Source organism: Mus pahari, chromosome 8 (genome assembly GCF_900095145.1).
Source record: "Mus pahari chromosome 8, PAHARI_EIJ_v1.1, whole genome shotgun sequence".
NCBI classification, from domain to species: domain Eukaryota; kingdom Metazoa; phylum Chordata; class Mammalia; order Rodentia; family Muridae; genus Mus; species Mus pahari.
Genome location: NC_034597.1, coordinates 13,250,863 through 13,273,300, shown reverse-complemented (window position 1 = coordinate 13,273,300; position 22,438 = coordinate 13,250,863). Strand labels below are relative to the sequence as shown.

General features: G+C 44.0%; 1 protein-coding gene across 9 annotated transcripts in view; it reads right to left on the bottom strand.

Annotated features, from left to right (window-relative positions):
• Kat6b (lysine acetyltransferase 6B) overlaps positions 1-22,438 on the bottom strand; it is a 172,708-nt gene that overhangs the window by 11,252 nt on the left and 139,018 nt on the right. For all 9 annotated transcript variants that reach the window (XM_029541941.1, XM_021202960.2, XM_029541943.1 and 6 more), the window contains one exon: positions 20,859-20,952. In XM_029541941.1, the coding sequence (XP_029397801.1) occupies positions 20,859-20,952 (94 nt within the window). The remainder of the gene's footprint in view (positions 1-20,858; positions 20,953-22,438) is intronic.

The following is a 22,438-nucleotide window of genomic DNA, read 5'->3' as shown; positions in this document are numbered from 1 at the left end:
TTAATGCAGAAATCTAGAACAAGATACTCTCCCTCAGCAGCAGTCTGCATCTTGACAGCTTCTATTTGAATGTCATCATACAGAACAGAAATAAAATAAGCATCGTGTTTTGCCTAAGATTTTTGGTTTAACTCATCTCGTCCTGTTTAAGTATCGGATTGAATGCAAACAAACACCAGACTTGTACAGCCAAGCCACTGTCGGTGCGTGCTGCTCTGTCACACTGAGGTTTTCAATAGCGGTGTCAGGAATGCTAACGTAGACAGCTGCTGTGCTGCAGCCAGCCCATATCGTGTCCTGTCAACATGGAGAGTGCTGTGCTGCCAGATCAGTGGAGGAAGCCCAAACCTTAGCACAGAAAACTGGCACATCCCGTCACCTGTTCCCTAAGTGCTTGGCACAGCCTGAGAAATTTACTTAGTCAACTGGGGGCCCCAGCTCTGTACTTCTGCCGGGGGTGGGGGTGAGGCGCAGGTATAGAACCATGGATGATAACTGTTCCCCTTGTCCATGAGATCCCACAATTAAAAGTTCCCTGCAGTGACTATGGAAGTCCCCAGACCCTCACTGGTTCATGTGAACCCCTCCCACCTACGCTCACCACTACACAGGACTACCTTAACCAGGAGGCATGGTTTCGATTATGTCTCTATGTTCCCATACTCTGACCTAAGAGGAAAGCATTTCCACCCTTCCTTCCATTTTACCTAGCTGTTCTTGTACACCGAGTCTAAAAACCATGCGGTAACTCAGATGAGCCAGCAACCTGAGCCCCTGGGGAGCACTAGAGTACAAACCTTTCAGTACCCGCCACTCCAGCCGTGTCAAAAGGCCGACTCCTGACAATTCCTTGGCCCTTTGACTGCAGCGCAGGACTGCTGTCCCATAGGTGGAAGGTAGCACGCTCTGTGTCATGGACACTGAGCCCACTGGTCTTTCCCAGCAAAGCGCCCTCCTGTTGTGTGCACACACAGAGGCTGTGAAGAGGCGGGGGCTCTGCAAGCACTTATTGGAAGGGATACTTTTCAGGGTGCTGAGAATATGACTGGAAACGCAATGTTCAGTCAGAACCTACTGCACACATTTCAGGGATGATGAGCACCAAACACCACCCAAAGCCAATGCCCCGAGGTGCCTGGCACTGCCTGTAGTGTGTCTCCTCCTTCTCTGGGGACCCAGAGATCCTCAAAGAAGTTGCAGCCAGTGGGGAGAAAATGTCACTTTTGCAGAGAACCATTTGGAATCTCCCCATGATGGAGGATGCTCTGATGTTAAACAGGATCCACCAGGAACAGTACAAATGACTATGAACACACTTCTTATTTCTTACTAGCTGACTAAAATCACATGCAGAATGACAATCTGTGCTGTTTGGAAAGGTGCTGTGCCTACCAGTTGTGCGCTGACGACAGAAGACAGGCTATAAATGTCATCTGCAGCAGGCGCTTGCCTGGAAGGAGCTGAGCTGCTGGCGCTGACCTATGCTGTCCTTCACGACACGGGTGTTAAGTAAGGGGCTTCTTGCCACCTTCTGTCCCTTCCTACTTTCTCTCGGCTCCTCAAAGCACAGTTACAATATAGAGCAGACACAGTAACTTTTGGTAAGAACATTTGACTTATTAATTACAGAGATGTGATGGTTTAAGCTCTGAAGTTTAACTTACCAAAAAGATTCCAAATAATTGATCTAAGATGCAGGGAAATAAAAAGCACTTATCTTGGAAGCCGGTGTACTGTCCTGAAGTATCTGAAACAAGTACAATACACCCCTGGTGAATAGATCCCCATGTGTGCTCACACCTCTCCTCAATGCAGGATAAGTTCAATCAGAACACTTCAACTACCCCTGGGCAAACCTACTGTGTCAGACGGAAAGTGACGTTTGCAAGACAAGTCCCAGGAGCTGGTGCGAATATTTTCTTAAATTTGTCGGTGAGTCAAAGATTCGGGCAACAAGCACTCAGTCATGAGTGAGAACCTCATAATGGAAACGGAGTAGCACCCCCCCCCCCCACCATCCCGTGCATTAACCACCCAAACTAGCATGATCCGCTTCCTCCTCTGCTTCACTGGAACAGGGGAAAGGTGAGGTTGGAGGGGTAGCGGAAGTCTCTCATGCTTGACTCAGAGATGATGCTCTTGCAGGGAAACAAACACAAGCATTTCCAAGCACAGCACGCAGGGTACCCGGCCTCCATTGAGGATGGCCTAAAGTGTCAGTTCTCGTTACCTGGCCCTGACCAGAGACTGAAATGGCTAACTGCCTCTAGGAAAGCAGGGTAGACCCACTTTATGGAGGTTAACTATTGGATGAGGTCAAAGTTTGTTTTTGGAGTCATGAATAAATCAAAATCAATTTGACCCCCAACCCTCATGTATTTGGACCTTCCCTCATTTTGGACAAGTGCTCTGCAGGATGATCTAGTGCAGCAAGACACAAGGGTGTGAGAGATCAGAAGTGTCGCCCCTCGTCCGTGTGCACTTCCATCTGTCACCGTCCGCTTCCAAACCATCTGAACTTCCTCAGACACACAGACACACAGCATAAACTTTGGCTTGCTACTCAGTTCCAACTCCCATCTGTCTGGATTATGAGAATTCCGAGTCTTCAGCTGCTTTTAGGGGAGATAATCTCCAGGGATTATATACCTTTCACCAACACCTGTTGAGCTCAGCAGACGCCAATGGGAGACCCACATCAGAACACAACCTGGGCTTTGCAGGCCTGGGGACTGACACCAGCCATGGGCTTATGCTAACTTAGGAGGAAAGCCAATACCTTTAGCCACATAGCTCCTTGGAGGTGGCAGTTCACTGGGCCACACGGTCTGTAATTCGTTTCCTGGGCTAGCAGCACTGTGACCATGTAGACAGGGTGAATTTGAGGGGCCATATTTTGTTTAAATTCAGTGCTGATCCTGAATTTAGTATCTTTAAGAGAGCCCTGTTCCAAATGACCTGTGATGTGTCTGAAAGATGACCTTACCAAAAGATTGAGAATGTCTCTCAAAGGAGACATTTTGAAACAGATTGGATTTGAAACTGGAAGTTTAAGACACTCTTTACCATAATTCTTTGTGCCCAGTGTAATTACGTAGCAACTAGACTAATCGCCCAGCAACCTGCGCCATCACAGACCCTAAAGGTGACTCAAGGTCAGCACCCTGAGGACCTGCCCTGGAGCTGCTAGGCAAACAGGCAGTAGTGAAGTGGGAGAGACACTGAATGCACAATGGGATTAAGTCAGGGCCCATCAGTTCCTCACTGGGAGAGAACAGAATAGATGGATTTCCTAAAGCCCTATCGGGCTGTGTGGCTTAGCTAGAGTCAACGAGTAGCTGATTGCTCTGTTCTATGCCTGGATGTCACTACAAACCAAAGAACTCTGGCTACACCATGAATTACAATTTAGAAGGTAGAGAGGGGCCTGGGGGCATGCATTTCTAACCAGGCCTCATACCACTAGACCTGCTGAGATACACTGGTGGGGGTTCTAAGACATCTTGGCTTCAGAACTTTGTAGTTTAAACACTTATTTAAGACTCCAAAGAGCTTTTGTTTATAAAGGCTGTATCTGTTGATTTTACAGAGAAGTGACATTGATTTTTTTTTTTTTAAAAACAGCAATAAACCTCGTGTTACTCTAATTTTCGATAATAAAAATGCCTTCCCTGCATTTTTAAAAATATAAACAAACTAGAGAGGAGAAAGCTTGCTTTACATTTTACACTCCAGTCAATATCTACTTTTGGTCCTTCATCTGTTGTGTTTATCAAAGGTCATGACATTTCTGGAAAATTCCACTTTACTGTCACGAATGAAGAAGAGTTAAAGAGGAAAAGTAGCATTACTTTGGAATACTTATGGAATACCTCGGACTGCCTGGACTGTACTCTGAGATTATCTGTATATATGAATAATACAAACTTTGAGAAGCAGGGCAACGAGACCATAAGATCCTCAGAACTGTCATATATTGTGACAGCTCACAGGAGGCTAGGAGCACAGGCTGCTGAGCCACAAGCTGTATGGCAGAATTCAGGACCCACCATATAACAGCTATGTAACCCAAGGCACTTATATAATCTCTGTGTATGTGTGGATCCTCATTTAGACTACGCAGTTAATAATGACACTTATCTCTTCAAGTTACTGGAAGCATTACATGGGTTAATAAAAAACACAGAATAATGCTTGGCTTAAAGATGAGCTATTAAGGGTTATATCTAGAGGCACTCATTTAGATGACTAAAAACTCCTAATGTAGGGGAAATAGAGAATGTGGAGAGAAAGAAGTCAAAGTGCTCTTTGGAGTCGGACTGAGATGAACCTCTTTCCTATTCCTACGTTTGCTTGAGATACCTCAAGACCATTCTACTGTCTCAGAAGTTTCCTACCACCCAAATATAAATTTAATTAAAGGAAAAGCCCCTCCCCCTTTGGCCTCAGGAATAGTCAAGAAATTAACTACTGAAAATTCCCAGCAAACATAATTTGCTCCCAAATTCCTTTTGACTGTCAAGTATTTTACTTCAATGACTACCCTGAAGAAACAACTAGCCCATCAACCCACAACCACAGTAGATGCCTGAGGCTTCAGCAGACCCACAAGCTCCCCAGACAAATATAACAAAGACTCACATATTCAAGTGTGTCCTGGGAAAAATGGCCTGAAAACTGAGGGAGAAGAGACAGCATGACTTTGGGATAGGTCTGTTGGCTGAGTCACATCTCAGGCGTAGACATCTCGAAGATGAACTAGCTTCCTGAAGAGCACTCCACTGCTAAGCTCTTCCTCAGTTAAGTGGAACAAAGTCACTAGTGTTCCTTACTGAATATCCCCACTACCCAATGACTACTCCAGAGAAGAATGATCTTCATGTTCCTCCCAAAGGGAGGCCTGCACTAGGGACATGGCCCTGTACTAGTACATGTATCCAAGCCTACAGACCATGTGGGGGTTTGCCAAACAGTTTTGATGGCTCCCTGGTGGCTGTGGACGCTCTAGTAGTTGATCTGCATCAGGTACCAAGGGGAGATATGGTGTTGAGATGTAGACTCTTAGTTAGGACTTTCCTCCTCCTGCTGTGTCTGTCACAGAGGGTGCTGCACATCTGTGACATGCTGCTGCGTGGGAGCAGGGCGAGGGCTGGACACACCCCCCAGACAGAACCACACAGAGTCCGCGGTGTCTTTATAACCGACCGCCTGCTTTAGTGGGAGCCCTTCCCAGCTCCCTTCCCTGTCCTTGGGTCTAGCTGCTACAGTTCTCATCCATAGCTGCACATTAGAATCATTTCCTGACCTTCATGTTCGTCTCATTAAATCTCAACTCTCGCTTTCCCCGGGACAGTTTGGTTTCAGATATAGTATTAAACAAAAGTCTGGAGGGCTGCTTTCAAACCAGAATTTTGTTTGTTTTTTGTTTTTGTTTTTCGAGACAGGGTTTCTCTGTGTAGCCCTGGCTGTCCTGGAACTCACTCTGCAGACCAGGCTGGCCTTGAACTCAGAAGTTCGCCTGCCTCTGCCTCCCAAGTGCTGGGATTACAGACGTGCGCCACCACATGTGGCTTAAACCAGAATTTTAAAGGGGTATGTCATCAACACCATGCCAAAGGTGGACCTGTTGTCTAGTAAGAGCCTTGGGCAGAAGGTCAAGTGTTAGTAAAGACGGTGTGGGATGCACTTCACAGACGGTTCTCTCAGTCAAACAGAACTGGGGACTGAGTGTGCTCCAGTTTCCTCTTCTGTGGCTGGGAAGAAACCACTCCGACCAAAAGCCGCTTGGGGGAGGAGCTTATTTGGCTTACAGACTAGGAAGAGGTTCATTTGGGGTTAGCCAGGACAGGACCTGAAGCTGAAATCACTGCGGAGGTGCTGGTTGCTGACTCCTGCTCAGCTAGCCTTTCTTTCGATGGAGTCTCCCAGTGTAGTCCTGGCTGCCATAGAGGTCACTATGTAGACCAGGCTGGTTTTGAACTCACAGAGAGATCCTCCTACCTGTCTCTCTAGTGCTGGGATTAAAGGTATGTGCCACCATGCCTGGCTGTTAGTTTAGCTTTCTTAGAAAGCCTGCAGAGGGGCAGCCCTGCCCACACTGGGCTGGGCCCCTCCACTTGGATCATTAATTAAGACAATCTCTCAGAGACACAGCCATAGGCCAATCGGATCTGAGTAATCCCTCAACGAAGGCTTCCTGGGATGGCTTTAGCTGTGTCAAGTGATGGCTGAAGCCAACCCGTGCAGTCTGCTAGGGTAAGGTATGTCAATGCAAGCTACACTCAGCCTTTTTTGTTTTGGTTTTTCAAAACAGTTTCTCTGTGTAATAGCCCTGGCTGGCCTCGAACTCAGAGATATGCCTGCTTCTGCCTCCTGAGTGCTAGATTCTTTTCTTGAGAAGATGATCAACTGTTGAATTCAATCCATAACTTCCTTGTTATGAACTGGGATATAGGAGAATATGTTGTAGAATGAGAGATGAATACTCTACCAATAACACATATGACCAAGCTAAAATCATTTTGAAATTTTAAAAATTAAATGATTTTTAAAAATGTTTACATAAACATATTTCAGAAGGAATCACATTGTTCACAAAGCCAACTACTGTTCCCAAATATCAGTCAAGCCGATTTGTTCCCAGAGGCAACTTTATTGGGAGACGGTAGAGTACTAGGAGCCACTGTTTTTGACGAGACAGAAATGGAGAAAGGCTGCTTTTAAATTCTGGTAGATGCTTAGCAGGTGAAGGCTGTTGCTGACGAGTTGAATCCCTGAGCACCACCACACAGCAGGAGAGCTCACTTCCACAAGTCGTCCTCTGGTCCCCACATGTGCACTGTGGCACCCACACACTTTAAATGCAATAGCATTATTTTAAACTCTAGGATATTTTGGGACAAGCACAGGTTTTCAAAAGAGAAAACTTAAGAAGTAATCTGGTATTTAAACCTAATTTCTTCTTTTAGAAAAAAAATTTCTTCACACTAAAGACTGCTTGAAAAAATATTCTAAAAAACAACACATATCAGCAAAAAAAAAAAAAAAAAAAGCACCCTAAATTGCTATCCAAGTTGAAACCTTGAATAAAATTCTACGTACAAGTACAAAATCCTGACAAGACTTTTCTATTGAAAAGCTACATGATTTCAAATTCTCACAAAATTCATACACCAAGTGCACTTTCATCAAATGGCTGTGTGCACCTACAGTGCACCCATGAAACCGACCTGGCGCTGAGATACCACAACTGAATGAACCATAAGGGCCTTACTTCTGGCCACTGGAGGGGCAGCCAAGTTAGCTGAGTCCAATAAATGCACATCTCAGCTAGTCCAACAAAGCTGTGTGTGTGTGTGTGTGTGTGTAGCGGGGAGGGCAGTTGTTTATACTACTGTGGATGCTGCCACTGCTCCTGAATCAGGCTCAAAAGCCATCCTAGTGGCACAGTATCTATATCCCAGCTTCTCGGGAAGTTATGGGAGGATTAATCGTTTGAGGCCAGCCTGGGCAACTCATTACTATCAACAGTTAAAAGGGATGCAGTTCGTGGTAAAGTGCAAACCTAGCATGTACAAGGGAGCTTCAAAACCCAATACTACTAAGATAAGACTCGGGCCCTAGAAGACAGCCGGTTGCAAGTTACACGTGTAAGTCCATTTCCGCTTCCCTCCCTCTCCCAGGCCATTCTCTTATGTTTTACAGCTCTACAAATACTGTCTGCCTGCCTGTCTCTCGGTCTGGTGTGTACGCACGCATGCTCGCGCGCACACACCAGCACGCACATACACCAGCACATGCACACACACCCAGGGCTAGGAACCAAGCTCTCACCTGGCAGACACAGACTGTGTAAAGCGTGGTGTCAGGAAAAGTGGAAGAACAAATCTCCTTCCATTTTCCCTTTGTTTTCAAACAAAGTACATCTCAAGAGGGAGTTGTCAGTCTTTGAGACAACTTTCTAAAATCAAAGCGCATCCCCTCCTCTGATCTGCTCATGGGCTGTTTAAAACGGAAGGCGCAGAGGCATCTTTAGTGTCCCCAAATGAGTGAGACAAATGCTCGCACCCCCCCCTCAAGCACATGCTACATGCCTTTGAACACAATCTGAGGCGCAAAACGTCTGGCAATGAATTGCGGTGTCAGGGCGGTGGCTCGCCCACTAACAATGGGACAGTGTGTGCTGGGTGTGGGCGGTAAGGTATAGATCAATCAATAACAAGGGTTTATCATAACTAGTATTGCTTTTGCGTTGTAGACCAGGCTGGCTTCCAACTCACGATTCTCCTGTCTTGATCTCCCAAGTGCACAATTCTCCTGATTCGATCTCCTTAAGGGCAAGCACTACCACACACATCTGGTTTGTTTTTTTTTTAAGATTTAATTTATTTATGTATTATGAGTTCACCATTGCTCTCTTCAAAAACACTAGAAGATGGCATCAGATCCCACTACAGATGGTTGTGAGCCACCATGTGGTTGCTGGGACCTCTGGAAGAGCAGTCAGTGCTCTTAACCACTGAGCCCCTTGGAATTATTTTTTAAAGACAGAATCTTGCTATGGAGTGGCCTTGAACTAGTGATCTATCAGCCTCAGCCTCCAGTGCACAGGCATTACAGATGTGTGTCTCCGTGTCCAACTTATTACTAGCAGTATTAAAAGCAACGTTGCCTTTTGAGCTTGCAGACAGTACATTTCTCCGAGTTCCTTGCATGAGGTACAATTCTGCCTGACTCTAACACTGGATGCAGCTAGAGTTGAGCCATCAGTAACAATATATTAATATGAGCATGGCATTATCCATAATATCACAATTATCATTCCCACGAGTCTTTCTATTGTGTGGACATTGTTAATCACCATTATCACCAACTTTGCAAGTTCTTGAATGTACAGGGAAGGTTTCAGTGGTTGAATCTTTACTGTGTGCATACTAGTCACTGTTCTAGTTAGGGTGCCCAAGACTATTTAGCTAGAGACAAATCTCAGGGAGTTTAATTTGTTCATTACCAGGCAACTTAAATCTAAGAGCCACTAATCACATAAATAACAGGAACTCACACATACGCGGTAATAGCTGAAGTTCATTACTGATAACTCAATTCAGTGCTACACTGCAAAAGATCATATGGTAATCATTTACAAATAAAAGGACAGGGCACACACTCAGGAGGGTCTGCACGCCAAGGTGGAGGTGTGTGATTATGGACAAATACACTCAACTGTAAATTATGTAACCATCTCTTGTAATTACCCTGCGACAGACAGAAACAGACTTCCTGTGCACTCTGCAGAGAAAGAGACTGAGAGACAATTACTTTTTCCTTGGTTTTAACCCTTTAGCAGCCATTTAATTATATTTGATGAGGTCAAAGAAAGTTAATTTATGGAGACTTGGCAGGAAGGTATTTCAAAGAAAATTCTCTGAAAAGTTCCCAGTAGTGATGAAAGCTAGTGACTTTTCTTCAGGGAAGAGTTTTCTAAACTGTATTCTAAATGGTGTTTAAAACAGTTCACAAACACCATTCATTTTATCTCTTCTCTAAAAGTACTTGCTATGGGCTGTAAGTTTTTAACTGGAAGCAAATGAAAATCTGCAGGGTGCAAGGCAGGCTGGCACAGAGTCCTCTGATGCACCTTCTACTGTGGTACAGAAAACACAATTAACTTCCTTGAATTCAAGAGGAAAGATCCTGCATTGGACAAAGCAAAGGGCAGGAAGAACAGAAAGCCATCTCGTGGTTAGCACTCCCTGACCCCCACTGTGGTGTATGTGTGTGTGTGTGTTAGAGAGAGGGAGAGGGGAAGAGGGGGAGAGAGGGACAGAGGGAGAGAGAGGGAAAGAGAGGGAGAGAGGAGGAGGGAGGGAGAGAGGAGGAGGAGGGAGAGAGGAAGGAGGGAGGGAGAGAGGAGGAGGAGGGAGAGAGGAGGGAGGGAGGGAGAGAGGAGGAGGAGGGAGGGAGAGAGGAGGAGGAGGGAGGGAGAGAGGAAGAGGGAGGGAGAGGGAGAAGCCACAGATAACTCTAGGCGCCTTCCTTAATCTCACCTAGCACAGCGTCATTCTGGCAGCCTAAGCCTTTTCTTTCCCATTTTCTCTTCTGTAAGCACGGTTTTTCAAATGTCCAAATTTCACAAGTGCATTAGTCCCGCACTCTAGAGGGCATCCCCACTCACACTTGCAGTGTCCGACAGAACTCTATTTGATCATTCTGAAGCGCAATCAACAGAAGAACAAAGTATGAGTGCCCAGGCTGGAATGTCTCTACTTCATCTCTCTGACCTTCCACCTCACGGTAAAAACATTTTTCTTTCTTTCTTTTCTTTCAAAGATTTATTAATTTATTATATGTAAGTACACTGTAGCTGTCTTCAGACACCCCAGAAGAGGGTGTCAGATCTTGTTACGGATGGTTGTGAGCCACCATGTGGTTGCTGGGCTTTGAACTCAGGACCTTTGGAAGAGCAGTCAGTGCTTTTAACCACCAAAGCCATCTCTCCAGCCCATTTCTTTCTTATTATTTAAAAAATTTAAGGCTATTTTATATTTCTTATGAGTATGAATATTTTGCCCACATGCAATGTCTGTGCACATCGTGGAGGAGCCTGGTGTCTATGGAGGCCAAAAGAGGGAACTGGATCCCCGGAAACTGGAGTCAGAGGGTCTTGAGATGCATGTGGGTTCTGGGAATTAAACCCGGGTCCTGTGAGAGGAGCCAGTACTTTTAACTGCTAAGCCACCTCTCAAGTCCCAGATAAGTATTTCTTACCTGAATCTTCCATTTCATCACCCTTCAGTCTTCAATCATGTTTAACAGTGGAAGCAGAAGTTACAGGAAGGCCATTCTCTAAGAGATTCAACACTCGAGGGTCTCAGGCTAGGTGATGTTTGGTGTAATTGCTTCACATAAAAACAGCTTTGCAAAGGCTGACTGGAAGCTGGTGCCTAGCACCAAGCACGTATGCACTTAATGTTTCTTAAGTAGAGCAGTAAAGGTGAAGAACTCTCTCTCTTTACACCACCACTGATGTAATACCACCAATAAATAAAAAAGGCCATCTTAAGAGTTTTAAGAGTTACAGCCATAAAATAAAAGCCATAGAGTATATGACCTCCCACTTTAAAACAATGGCTTAAAACAAAACACGCCTCCAACGAATGCAGACAACCACATACAATGTATAGCTTAGTGGATTACCAAAAGGCAACTGCCCTTGTGACTATCACTTAGGATTTTGCTGAATACCACCAAGGAATCTCCTGTTCGGCCCAGGCGATACCTCCTCCCCTCTCTCTCATAAGTAACTACTAGAAGGTCTTTTTCTAGCAATCACAGATAGGTTTTTATTATTCTTACTATTTTTAGATTTATTGCTTTTGTTTTCTCTGTGTAGCTCTGGCTGTCCTGGAACTTGATCTGCAGACCAGATGGGCTCCAAATTCACAGAGATCTGCCCGCCTCTGCCTCCCAAATACTGGGATTAGAGGTGTGCGCCACCACCTCCTGGCTTAGCTTTATTTTATAAATGGATGCTTGCATGTATTGGTGTATTATGTGCATGCCTGGTGCTCACAGAGGCTAAAGAGGGCACTGGATCCTTTGGAACTGGAGTTAAAAATGTAGGTTATCATGCGGATGCTGGGAATTGAACCTGCGTTCTGGAAGAGTGGTCAGTGCTATTAACCACTGACTGACACATCTCTCCAGTCTCTACTGTTGTTGTTCTACCTTTACCACCAAAATATCAAGGTGCTAATGCAGTTATGTCCATTAAAAAAAAAAAGACTTAATTTTCTTTTAAGGTGTGGATTTCTCCTTCCACCCCATATTCTTTCTTTCGTATTTGCTCCTGATCTTGGGGCTGTTCACCATGTTCTTCTGTCATTTCCAGTGAGACAGAACAGAAGCTTGATCATGTCTGTTTGCTCCTCTTTGTGCACTTTGCAGCTATTTGGTGTTCAATGTAGGGATCCATTAACTCATGGGAAGAGACTGCTTTTCTCAAGCACCACTTGGTCACCTAGTGGGACAGCTCAGACAGGGGAGACAGGATAAATGCTTCCTTCACTTACCAGCTTTAAGACAATGAACTGGTTCTTTTCATTGTTTAGATTAATTTTTAGTATCATTCCCCCTATTCCAGAACAACCCCTTTTCACACAAAGAACCCTATTTAGTTCCCTGGTGCATGGGCATCACACTTTTACCAAGCTTATCTTTGGTTCTTGCTACAGTATAACTATGTTGCTCATTTGTTTCAATACAGAAAACATATTGTTATATAAATAATAAAATTATTTAATTCACTCAATTACTTTTATGTACTTTAAAATATTAATTAAAACAATTTTGTTGAAGAAAGGGTCTTCTTTAATGTTAATCCAAAGCAAGATACAACATAAATAATTATAAAACTTAAGTTTTTATGTTATTAAACACAACAGTGTAGTATGATGTAGTGTAAAACTGTATTTCTCTAATATAACTCTAAGCAAATAAAGAAAAACATATTTTCTCCCAAAGCATACGTGTATTTTTTAAAGGAGCAAACAAGAAAATATAACTACCTTCTGACCAAGTCATCTGCATTATCAAAATTATCCTGAAGTTACAAGCAAACCGGAGACAGGGTTTCTCTGTGTAGCCCTGGCTGTCCTGAAACTCACTCTGTAGATCAGGCTGGCCTTGAACTCAGAAATCTGCCTGCCTCTGCCTCCCAAGTGCTGTCATTAAAGGCATGCACCCCCATTGCCCTGCAAACAAACTTTTATAGTAGATTGTTTTTCACTTAAAACATTAAGCCCATTGCTTCTTTTATTAGCTGGAAAACAGATTTAAGGGTAATAGTTTCCTTGGAACCAAAATCAGGAGAGCACTAATTTCAAGCACTAAGAACAAAGCTTGTGTGATCTTGCTCTGCCTTACAAATACCATAACTGGGCCAGTGAAAGCGAGTTGGGAGCACTTCCCATTGCGAAGCCTCAGGATACTCTCACACCTAGCACTGCAGAGATGAGTTATGAACCTATGTCTGACACCCCACAACAAGGCCTGGATCATGTACCCTACTGGCTGCGTCACCGAGGCCAAGCTGACCAAAGTCTGTCCAAAGCATGTCTGCAGAAGGAAGAATAAAGGTGTATGTGTGACAAGACAGAAGGCCACGAAAAAAATCTCAGGTCAAGAGCGAATTCTGTCAGAAGCTGGCTGGCTGTACTTGGAGGTGCTCCCAGCAGTGCAAAGAGCAGAGTCGGACACTCATTTATTCCCTTAACAGATCTTTATTGCATGCCCATTATGTGACAAGCACTGTGCTTATGGCTGGGCATTCAACCCTGCAAAAGTTCCTGTCTTCAGGATGCCACTGCCAACTGATGCTTACTGGTTATCTGAATGGAATTTGCCCAGTCAGTAGTGGGTTCCAACACGATTCACTGCATATGCCCACTGGATAGCAATCTGAACAAAGATTACACAGCAACAACATCTACTGGTATGCCAAAACCCGAAAAAGTCTGAGGTATGTAAAGCAAAGAAGTGGTGTTTAGAAAAAAATGAGATGGCAGACCGTATGTTTCATAGTCACAATATTTTCACTGAAGCAATAAATACACACTAGTCTATACAAACTATTTATTTGTTCTTATTTATGATAAACCTAGTTTACTTGAAAAAAGATACATAGAGCACTGGCTGCACTGCCTCATGCAATGCATTTCAATGTATTCAGTGGCAGTCAACCTCTGAATAAATCACCACAGACTCAATTCTCAGCCTCGATATTATCTTCAGCATATTAAAATGTATCACGGATCAGCTCCGTGTACTAAAACAGCAGTGGCAAAGGCTTTTGGAGAAACTTATTACAATGAGAAAATAAGGAAAGATGTTCACCTTCCTTATTATATTATAGACTAGACTCTATTAAAATATGGCATCATCAAACTTAATTGCACAGATCAAAACAAGCCTCCCAGTGACAGTGGCTGGCCCAAGATCTTCCAAGAGTCAAGGGAGAGGTCCCTATCCGAGAGCTGGAAGGACCTCAACACTACTTCACAAGGACATCTTGTTTCTCTTTAATGATTGCCTTGATTTCACTGACTGGGAGAAGAGTGACAGAGAAAAGGAGCGGACAGAGCTGACAGTTTCTGAGGATGAACACTGGAACCTTCCTGCTAAAATAAATGTGCCAAGAAATGAACTATCTGTCAAGAGGAAGGGAAAGATAAACATCTATTCAACCAACTTAGTCTCTTCTCTCTGCCCAAGATTGGCAGTTGAGAACAACGATCCTTCCTGTTGCAACTTAAGTGAACTCAAGAAACAGCCTTCGTTCCAACGACAGACCTCAGAGGGGAGGAGGACCAGCATCACTGGGAAGAGAAGTGCCACACACAGCTAGGGGCTGGGACAGTGGCTTTGTTTGCTTGTTTGCTTGCTTGTTTTTTGTTTAAATGGTCAGTACCACTTTTAAAAGGTAAGAAAGAAATCCTGCAGTGAGTAGGTAGCACAGGGGAAACTATGCAATACCACCACTCATTCTGTCTGCACCACAGAGATGTTTTCAGCCATCAAACAACATCCTTAGAGTCAGGCGTGCTCCCTCCTGAACATGCCCTGAATATTTGGCCGACCATGCTCACATGGGTGGGGTTTCCCAGTGGGAACTTTATGATTATTCCCTATCACACACATGGTGAATCTATCTGGCTTCCAGGGTAAATGGAGGCTGCAAGGAGAAGATAACATGCAATTGTAACCCTGCTTACCTCAACTACTGCTTGCCAATGAAATCCAAGCCACTCCTTACACGAGACAAACCAACATCAAACTTTATTTGAAAAAAATTTTTTTCTTACAGATTGAAGTCATTTGAAATTCCTGATTAAGCATTTTAAAGTTCTACTTTAAGAAGAACAGCAGTCTACTCTTTTTTGCATATTTGCCTGAGACAGGGTCTTATTGTGTAGCCTAGCTTTCCAGGAACTTGATATATAGGCCAGGCTAGCCTCAAAACCTCAATGATCTTACTGCTTCTGCCTTGTGAGTACTGGGATTAAAGACAGGTACCACCAGGCTCAGCAAGCAGACTCTTCTTTTTTCCCCTCTTATATTATTATTTTATATGTACGAGTGTTGGGCTTGCATGCATGTCTATTCACCATGTAGATGCGGAGTGCCACGGAGGCCAAAAGAGGGTGTTGGTGCCCTGGAAATGGAGTTACAGAAGGTTGTTAAGAGGCCATGTGGGTGCTGAGAACTGAGCCTGGGGTCTCTGAAAGAGAAGAACATGGTAATAACCACGGGTCTACCTCAGCAGCCCTGAAGCAGCCCATGTGTGAACAAAATATTTTTAACTAAAAGTGTTCTCTATCACCATCATCTTCATGTAGATGCCAGAGTATATATAGAGGTCAGAAGGTAACTTTGGGGAATTGGTTCTCCTCTTTACCCTCTGGGTTCCTGGGACTGAACTCAGGTCACTGGAGTCACCCAGCAAGCACTCACGGCCACTGAGATATAGTTAGCTTGCTGATCTAGACTCTAGAATTCTAGTCAGTGAGGTTTTAGTCTGTTAGCTAGGAAAGTGCAACTCATTTCACTAAATGCCTTTCTTTTATGACTTTGTAATAAAAACTGCACCTGGGTATTACTTTTGTTTTTACTTCAATCTTTCTCATCAATGTTCCCTAACACATTTGTACATATACACGTATGGACATACACACACGCACACAAGCACACGTGCACACACACTCTTCCTCACCCAGTGTCCTAGTCTTTACAGTTTAAAAACAACCCAGCCATGTTGCCCCCAGCTCTGGAAAGCCAAGCTTTCTGAACCACCCTTCTCCCTGCTCTGTGTTTTCTTGAGACAGGGTTTCATTTGTAGTCCAAGCAGGCCTAGAACCCATGACAATCCTCTGCCACAACCTGGAATAACAGACGTGGAGCCATCATTCTTGGGTAAATCCACTTCTTTATAAAATTCCCCTTGCTGTGTGTGGGCTGTGTTTGTACATGAAAATCAGTGGAAACCCTTTTGGACTCAGATCTCCACTCCCCCCATCGACTGCATTCTGGGAATCAAATTCATTTTGTCAGGCTCATACACCAAGTGCTTTTACTCCCAGCCCTGGATTCATGTTTTTAAAATTCCATTTAGGCCACAGTCCTCCAGGTATACTGCTTACACCTTTTCCTTCGGGACACCAAGGATCTATGACGGTGTGTGTGTGTGTGTGTGTGTGTGTGTCACTTTCCCCATAGTTATCTGTGAGAATTGGGCTCACATGTGCAATTCAGGTGACACACAGAAAGAATTTCACAAATCCCATCTGTGCTAGGATCAGTCAGTGCTGCAACACTCATCTCCTTTGTTTTCTGGAGTCTCAAAATCCCCTTCCCCAGCCTCACGGACCCCTTGGCTGTCCTTACTCCAGCTGTTATCTAGCATGCCCAGTAACTTCTACTAGCTTTTTCTTAATGCAGACTCCTTGCTGAGCACAGGACTCCATGAGTCTTTAATATGCCTGTAGTAAGTGAAACATCTAACATGCATGCTCATGAAGACGTTCTGGGGCATGTCAGTTCCCTGAGCTTGGAGTTGAACCTTCAGCCTGGCTTGTTAGCTCTGAATACACAGATATGTTGCATACAGCCACTGTTGGCTGACAAGTCAGCATAGACATCAGCAAGAGTTTTTAACATAGTCACTGGTATTCAAGAATTCACTGGAGTATACCTCAGGCATCCCAATCACTGAGGCTTGAGACAGTGAGCCAAGCATGGCTCAGGTTTTAAGAATGCTTATTTTACTTCCCAAGGACCCTCCAGTACCTATGCAGGGCATCTCACAATCTCTTGTAACTCCAGCTCAGAGTGGGGGTTGAGATTATCTCTGAGGGAACCCATACTTACATGCACACACACACATACACGTAATTAAAAAGAAAATAAATCTTAAGGTCTCTGGCCTCCATGTGTGCTGGTATGTGATACTTATGCACCTATGGGTACACACACACTCACCTGTGTGCAGAGAGCAGAATACTAGAGATAACTTATATGACATAGGGATGGGAGAAATCAACTGTGTATATAGCCACAGGATGTACATCAAGAGAATCTTTTTTTACATCAAGTGATTCCTGATACAGACTAAAAAATGCAAAAGAACAGAATCCAAAGACTATAGTGTAATAAGTTTTATGCAAAAAGAAGGAGGAGGAGGAGGAGGAGGAGGAGGAGGAGGAGGAAAGGGCACACCTACATGCTCATTAGTACAAACCAGAAAGGAGGGTGCACCTAGAGATGAGTGCAGCCAGTGACCTACGGAAAAGGGAGGAGCACAACTCTGCTATCTACCTATCTATCGTATCTATCTTATCTCTCTATCTACCTATCTATCTTCTCTCTCTCTCTCTGATGGCCGTTGTGCCTGCATGAACATCTGTCTGTGTACCATGGAAGCACTGGTGCCCACAGAAGCCAGAAGAGGGCCCAGATCCCCATGGAACTGGAGTCACACACAGTGCACTATGTGGGTTCTGGGAACTGAACGGATCTTTGGTTAACAGCAGCCAGTGCTTTTAACTGCTAACCCATCTCTCCTGCCCTCGTGAAAAATCATTCTTTAGGTTGGGCAGATACACACCTGTCATCCTGAACTCAGGAGGTGAGGGAAGGAGGGTCAGAAGTCAAAGGGCAGCCTGGGTGATGTGAGGCTCTAGAAGGAGAAGGTGGGAGAAATGGTGTTTACATAACCTCAAGGTATCTCCTACCAGACCACTGTAATCCTTACTAATTACAATGACTTGGCAGGTACCACCTCATAACATACATGGTAAGCACAGTTTGTATGCCAAGGAGGAGGAACCTTAGTTTCTCTGGTACTTCTCCCCAAAGCTTACCACCCAAATCTAATAACGATGAGAAGCCCCAATGGAAAGGTAGGGACTGTACACAATATGTCCCTGTACACTTCACAATGTCCAAGGAACTAAAATCAAGACAAACCAACCAATACCCCTGATCTTGGGAAATTTAAGAGACCCAGTGACTGAATGTGGTGAGAAATAAAGCTACACTGAGAGGTATTTCCCCCAGAAAGGACAGCAGGAAGCACTGGCAAGATGAAACCTGAGTCTAGCACACTCACTCATACAGAGTGCCTAGCCAATAGGGATATTTTGGTTCTGAGAGTTTGTGGGACACATAGCAGAGTATCTTTAAAGATGGACTAACACTTGTGGTTCATTCTCATCACAACTCAGGAAACAAACATATGAGAGAGAATGAGAATAAAAGAACAGATACTATATATGCCAACGCCCAGGGGGTCCAGGTAAAGAATTCATGGAAATTCTAGGCACAGTTTTGTAACTTTTCTCTAAAGTCTGAATTTTCTTTCAAAATAAAGAAACAGTGAAATATATAAGGTATCGCTGGGCAGCTCTAACAGCAGGAACAGGCCAGGGCTCAGGAAGGAACATTCTAGCTCCCCAGTGCCTAGCTGTTCCCCGTGGGAAGAACAGCTATTTTCCTTGTCCGTGGGAGGCAAAAAGTAGCAGAAGTTTTGTGGGAAGTGGGCTTCTCTGAAGTCTTGACGTGAGGGTGGAGAGCTGTCTATAGGAGGGCTTTAAAGTTTTGACTAAGGGAGAGGAAATCTCAGAATCCAGGAGAAGAGAGCCCTCCAGCCTGTGTCCATCGCTCTTGAGCAGCCATGAACCATTGGTCTATGTATGTCCCCTGTATTTAGAGCTTGACTTTTTTTACCTGGTGGTACCAGTTCCTTTATAATCTAGGCATCACTTTAGATAGCTTCATATCACTTCATATCAGCAAAACCACATCTAATACAAATTGTTATGGGAACTATGCGGATCCAAAAGAGTATCCAAGGAGACCCCAGTAACTCAGAAGCACGATATATTGATGTCTAGCACAAAAGGACAAACATGGTCTAAGCATGCTCGTATAGAACACGGCTGAGATGGCAGAAGATAGAACTTACGAAGACAGCATCAGAGAGAAGAGGTTCTCGAGTTGTTACCAAATGAGCATGATTTTGAACAGGCAAGAGGAAGGGGCCATGTCAGGAAAGGCCATGCACGGAAAAAGAACTTAGAGAAGCAAACTGTTGCGTCAAAAAAGCTTAAAAGGCAGCCTGGAACTGTCTCCTGGAACGTCCTTTTAGTCTAGAGACACAAGAACACTGTCACCAGGCTTAGGCCCACGTGGCTGTGATGCATCCCAGAAAGTGTAGCTATAGATGAGCGTCTCATGGACGGTGACTGTAAAATACTCCATAAAAAGACAGGTAATTCTGCCTTTCCAAATAGCTGTAGCAGGTATTTAACTCGAAGGTTACTATCTCTAGACAACTCTCCAAATGTAGTCTCAACTGTACATTTATTTATCCAATATAAACAAGAAGAAAAAAAAAACCTTTAAAAAAAAAACAACTCATGTAATATGGTCTTCAGACGTATACCCACTCGTATACCACCAGGAACTAAAGCCACATAGATGGACTTTGTCAAACCCAGAGGGACACAGATAAAAAGACATGAATGCAGGAAAGAGATTAAGTAGCAAACAAGGGGGGGGGATGAGGGAGAGATGAGAGAGGGCAGGAGAGGAGCAATCAGTGCATTATGTACAAGTATGAAAGGTTCAGAGAACGATGATTTAAAACATGGAAAAATAAAGAAGAAAAACAAGCTGATTATAGCTAGGAGTTTGTAAAGGAAAGACAGTGAGCTAGTATATAGCCCTCCTTGGATAATTAGTCTCCTGGATAACTAGGCCAGAACAGTAAGACTAGGAAAATAAATTTATAATTGGAAATACTATCTGAAGGTATAAAAATAATCAACCCAAAAACCTTTTTAATTTTATATTTTTATGTCAGTAAATTATACAAAATCAGTCTAAAATTTTATTTATTTTATCTACAGACTTCAACATTTCAGAATCTAATGATACAAATTTATAAAGTCAACATACTTCCTTATGGACCCTCACAGCATACCTACATGGAAGGCCTTGTATTTCCTGTACATATATTCAAATTTCCTTTATTCAGCTAACAACCTATGAATTCATGTGCACAGGGCTCTAAGTGACAGACTGTCATATAGCTAGAGACTACTATCGTCACAGGGTAATGGGCTCACAGGTTACTATCTCTAGATAACTGGAATCAACTCTCTAAATGCAGCTCCAGCCTTACGTTTACTTATCCAATACAAAATAAGCAAGAAGAAAAAGACAGCAGTTAAGAAAGAAGCACAACCGCTGCATTATTGCAAGCATCCAGCTTTAACCAAAGAGGCTCAGGAGATAAAAGTGCATATAAAGCAAATACTTCCTGAGAAACTTCTTGTTACAAACAGCTTCTGTCACAGCAAAAAGGAAAGTAACAAGAGCTTCCTTCAGGTGAACAGGCTCTGTTTACCCCTGGTCTCCTCTGCTCCACAAAGATTATTTGGCAAAATCTGAGAAAGCTAAAACTCCTTGTAACTAACAATCACTTGTGCTTATCACCAATAATTACCCAATGCTATTAGTGAAGACAGCACCACAGAACTCTACCAGCTCACTCCAGGTAACGGCTTTCTGAGGCAAGGGCACTGTGGTAAGATCTAGTCTCATTTTCCTAGAGTGTAAGTGGGTGTCAGGGAAACTGTCATGTGAGGAAGATCTTCTAACTCAAGTGGTTATAAACAGAAGACCCATTAAGTAAGATTACAAAAACAAAACAACACAGCAGGTTAAATAAAGCTTTATGTGGTTCAGTTTCCTGAGACAGCCAGCAGCTACTATGAAAGTGAGTAATGTATTTCACTTACTGAAATCAATGAGAAAGCGTCCAAATCCTTGCCTTTGGTGCTGGGGCATGATCATTATGCAGGACACATTATACTTCTGCTGGCAGAGCTTTTCCTATGGGAAAAAGAAGCATAGTAAGTCTGTCAGAGCTCGCTGCAATGGGCGATTCCCAGTACCTGTCACCGTCCTTGTAAAACTATCCACCAAGGTCAAACAGTGGCTTGGGTCAGGACCGATCAGAGTAGTCCTACCATGCTGATCGGGCGATTAAGTAAGTAACAACAAACCATCCACTCTGGCTATGCTTCTCAAATGTATCTGCATTCTACAAAGTTAGGAGCATAAAATTCGAATAGGGAATCTAGGAAATGTGCAGGATGAAAGAAGCCCCACAGTGGGGAATGACGTTCTCCTTGCTCACACAACTGGAGAGAGGGAGAAAACACCACTCAGTCCACCACTGGAGTAAGCTGGGCTTTGGCGGGCAGCCCTGCTGTACGATAATCTACAACTCGACAACGGCAAGTTGGCCTCTGCCTCTGAGTAAATCCCACAGTGGCACTGGAATGGCAGACATATGAGTGGACACACACACAAATGTGTCTCCTGTGAATCAGAAGGCCAAGTAAAAAGCCAGAGAAATAATTAGTCTGCATCTCAAACCAGGAAAAATCAAACGACAAAAAAGCCACCAAGAAGCCCCAAAGCCCCTGAAGAAGAGTGAGCCGGAAACCCTATCAACAGGCTAAAAACAGGGCTCCGAGTGGAGGGGCAGCTAAGAACCAAGGGTTCACAACTGCAGTATCGTATTCACCGGTCCACAGACACCACCAAAACCTACACAGAGATGATCTGGAAAAGGCTTCTGAGGCTGTGAGTGCTGTGGCCAAATATAAACCACAAATGAGGCTGCTCACAAATAGAACCACATCACAAGGTCACTTCAGAACACTCAGATCTTTAACGAACCAGTTTCAAAGACCACAGGAAACAACTGTGGAAAAAAGTCTAAAGGGCAGAATGAAAGAAGATGAGCCCCACTTTTGTGTACTTGTAGCTGTCGTCTGTGGCATCTCTAAGACTCGAGAAGTAACAACGAGACTGTGTTATCTCTAGAAGATAAATTGCCCATCCCTGGATGTGCACGCCAATAGTTAAAGGCTCAAATAATGAATTTTACTTTGCAAAGTGAGATAAATGGGTCACTCTATGGAAAAAGGGATGTACTCTGGGCAGAGGGTTTATACCTGATGCTAGCTAGCCCTTTCTCTGTCCAGAGCTGTCCTCAGCCCTGAGAGGTCAATCTGCTTCCTTTTCTCAATACATGTTCCTGGGCTGGGGACCTAGCCCAATAAATAAGTAAAGTGCCTGCTGTGCCAGTGTGAGCCTCCAGGAGCATGAGACTTAAATCCATATTAAGCAGAAGGATGGCAAGGCATGGTGGTGCACCCTTTTAATCCCAGCACTTGGGAGGCAGAGGCCAGCCTGGTCTACAAAGAGTTCCAGTAAAGCCAGGGCTGCTGCACAGAGTGATTCTGTCTCAAAAAACAAAAACAAACAAACAGATCAATGAACCAAACAAGAAACAAAGAAAGTCAGT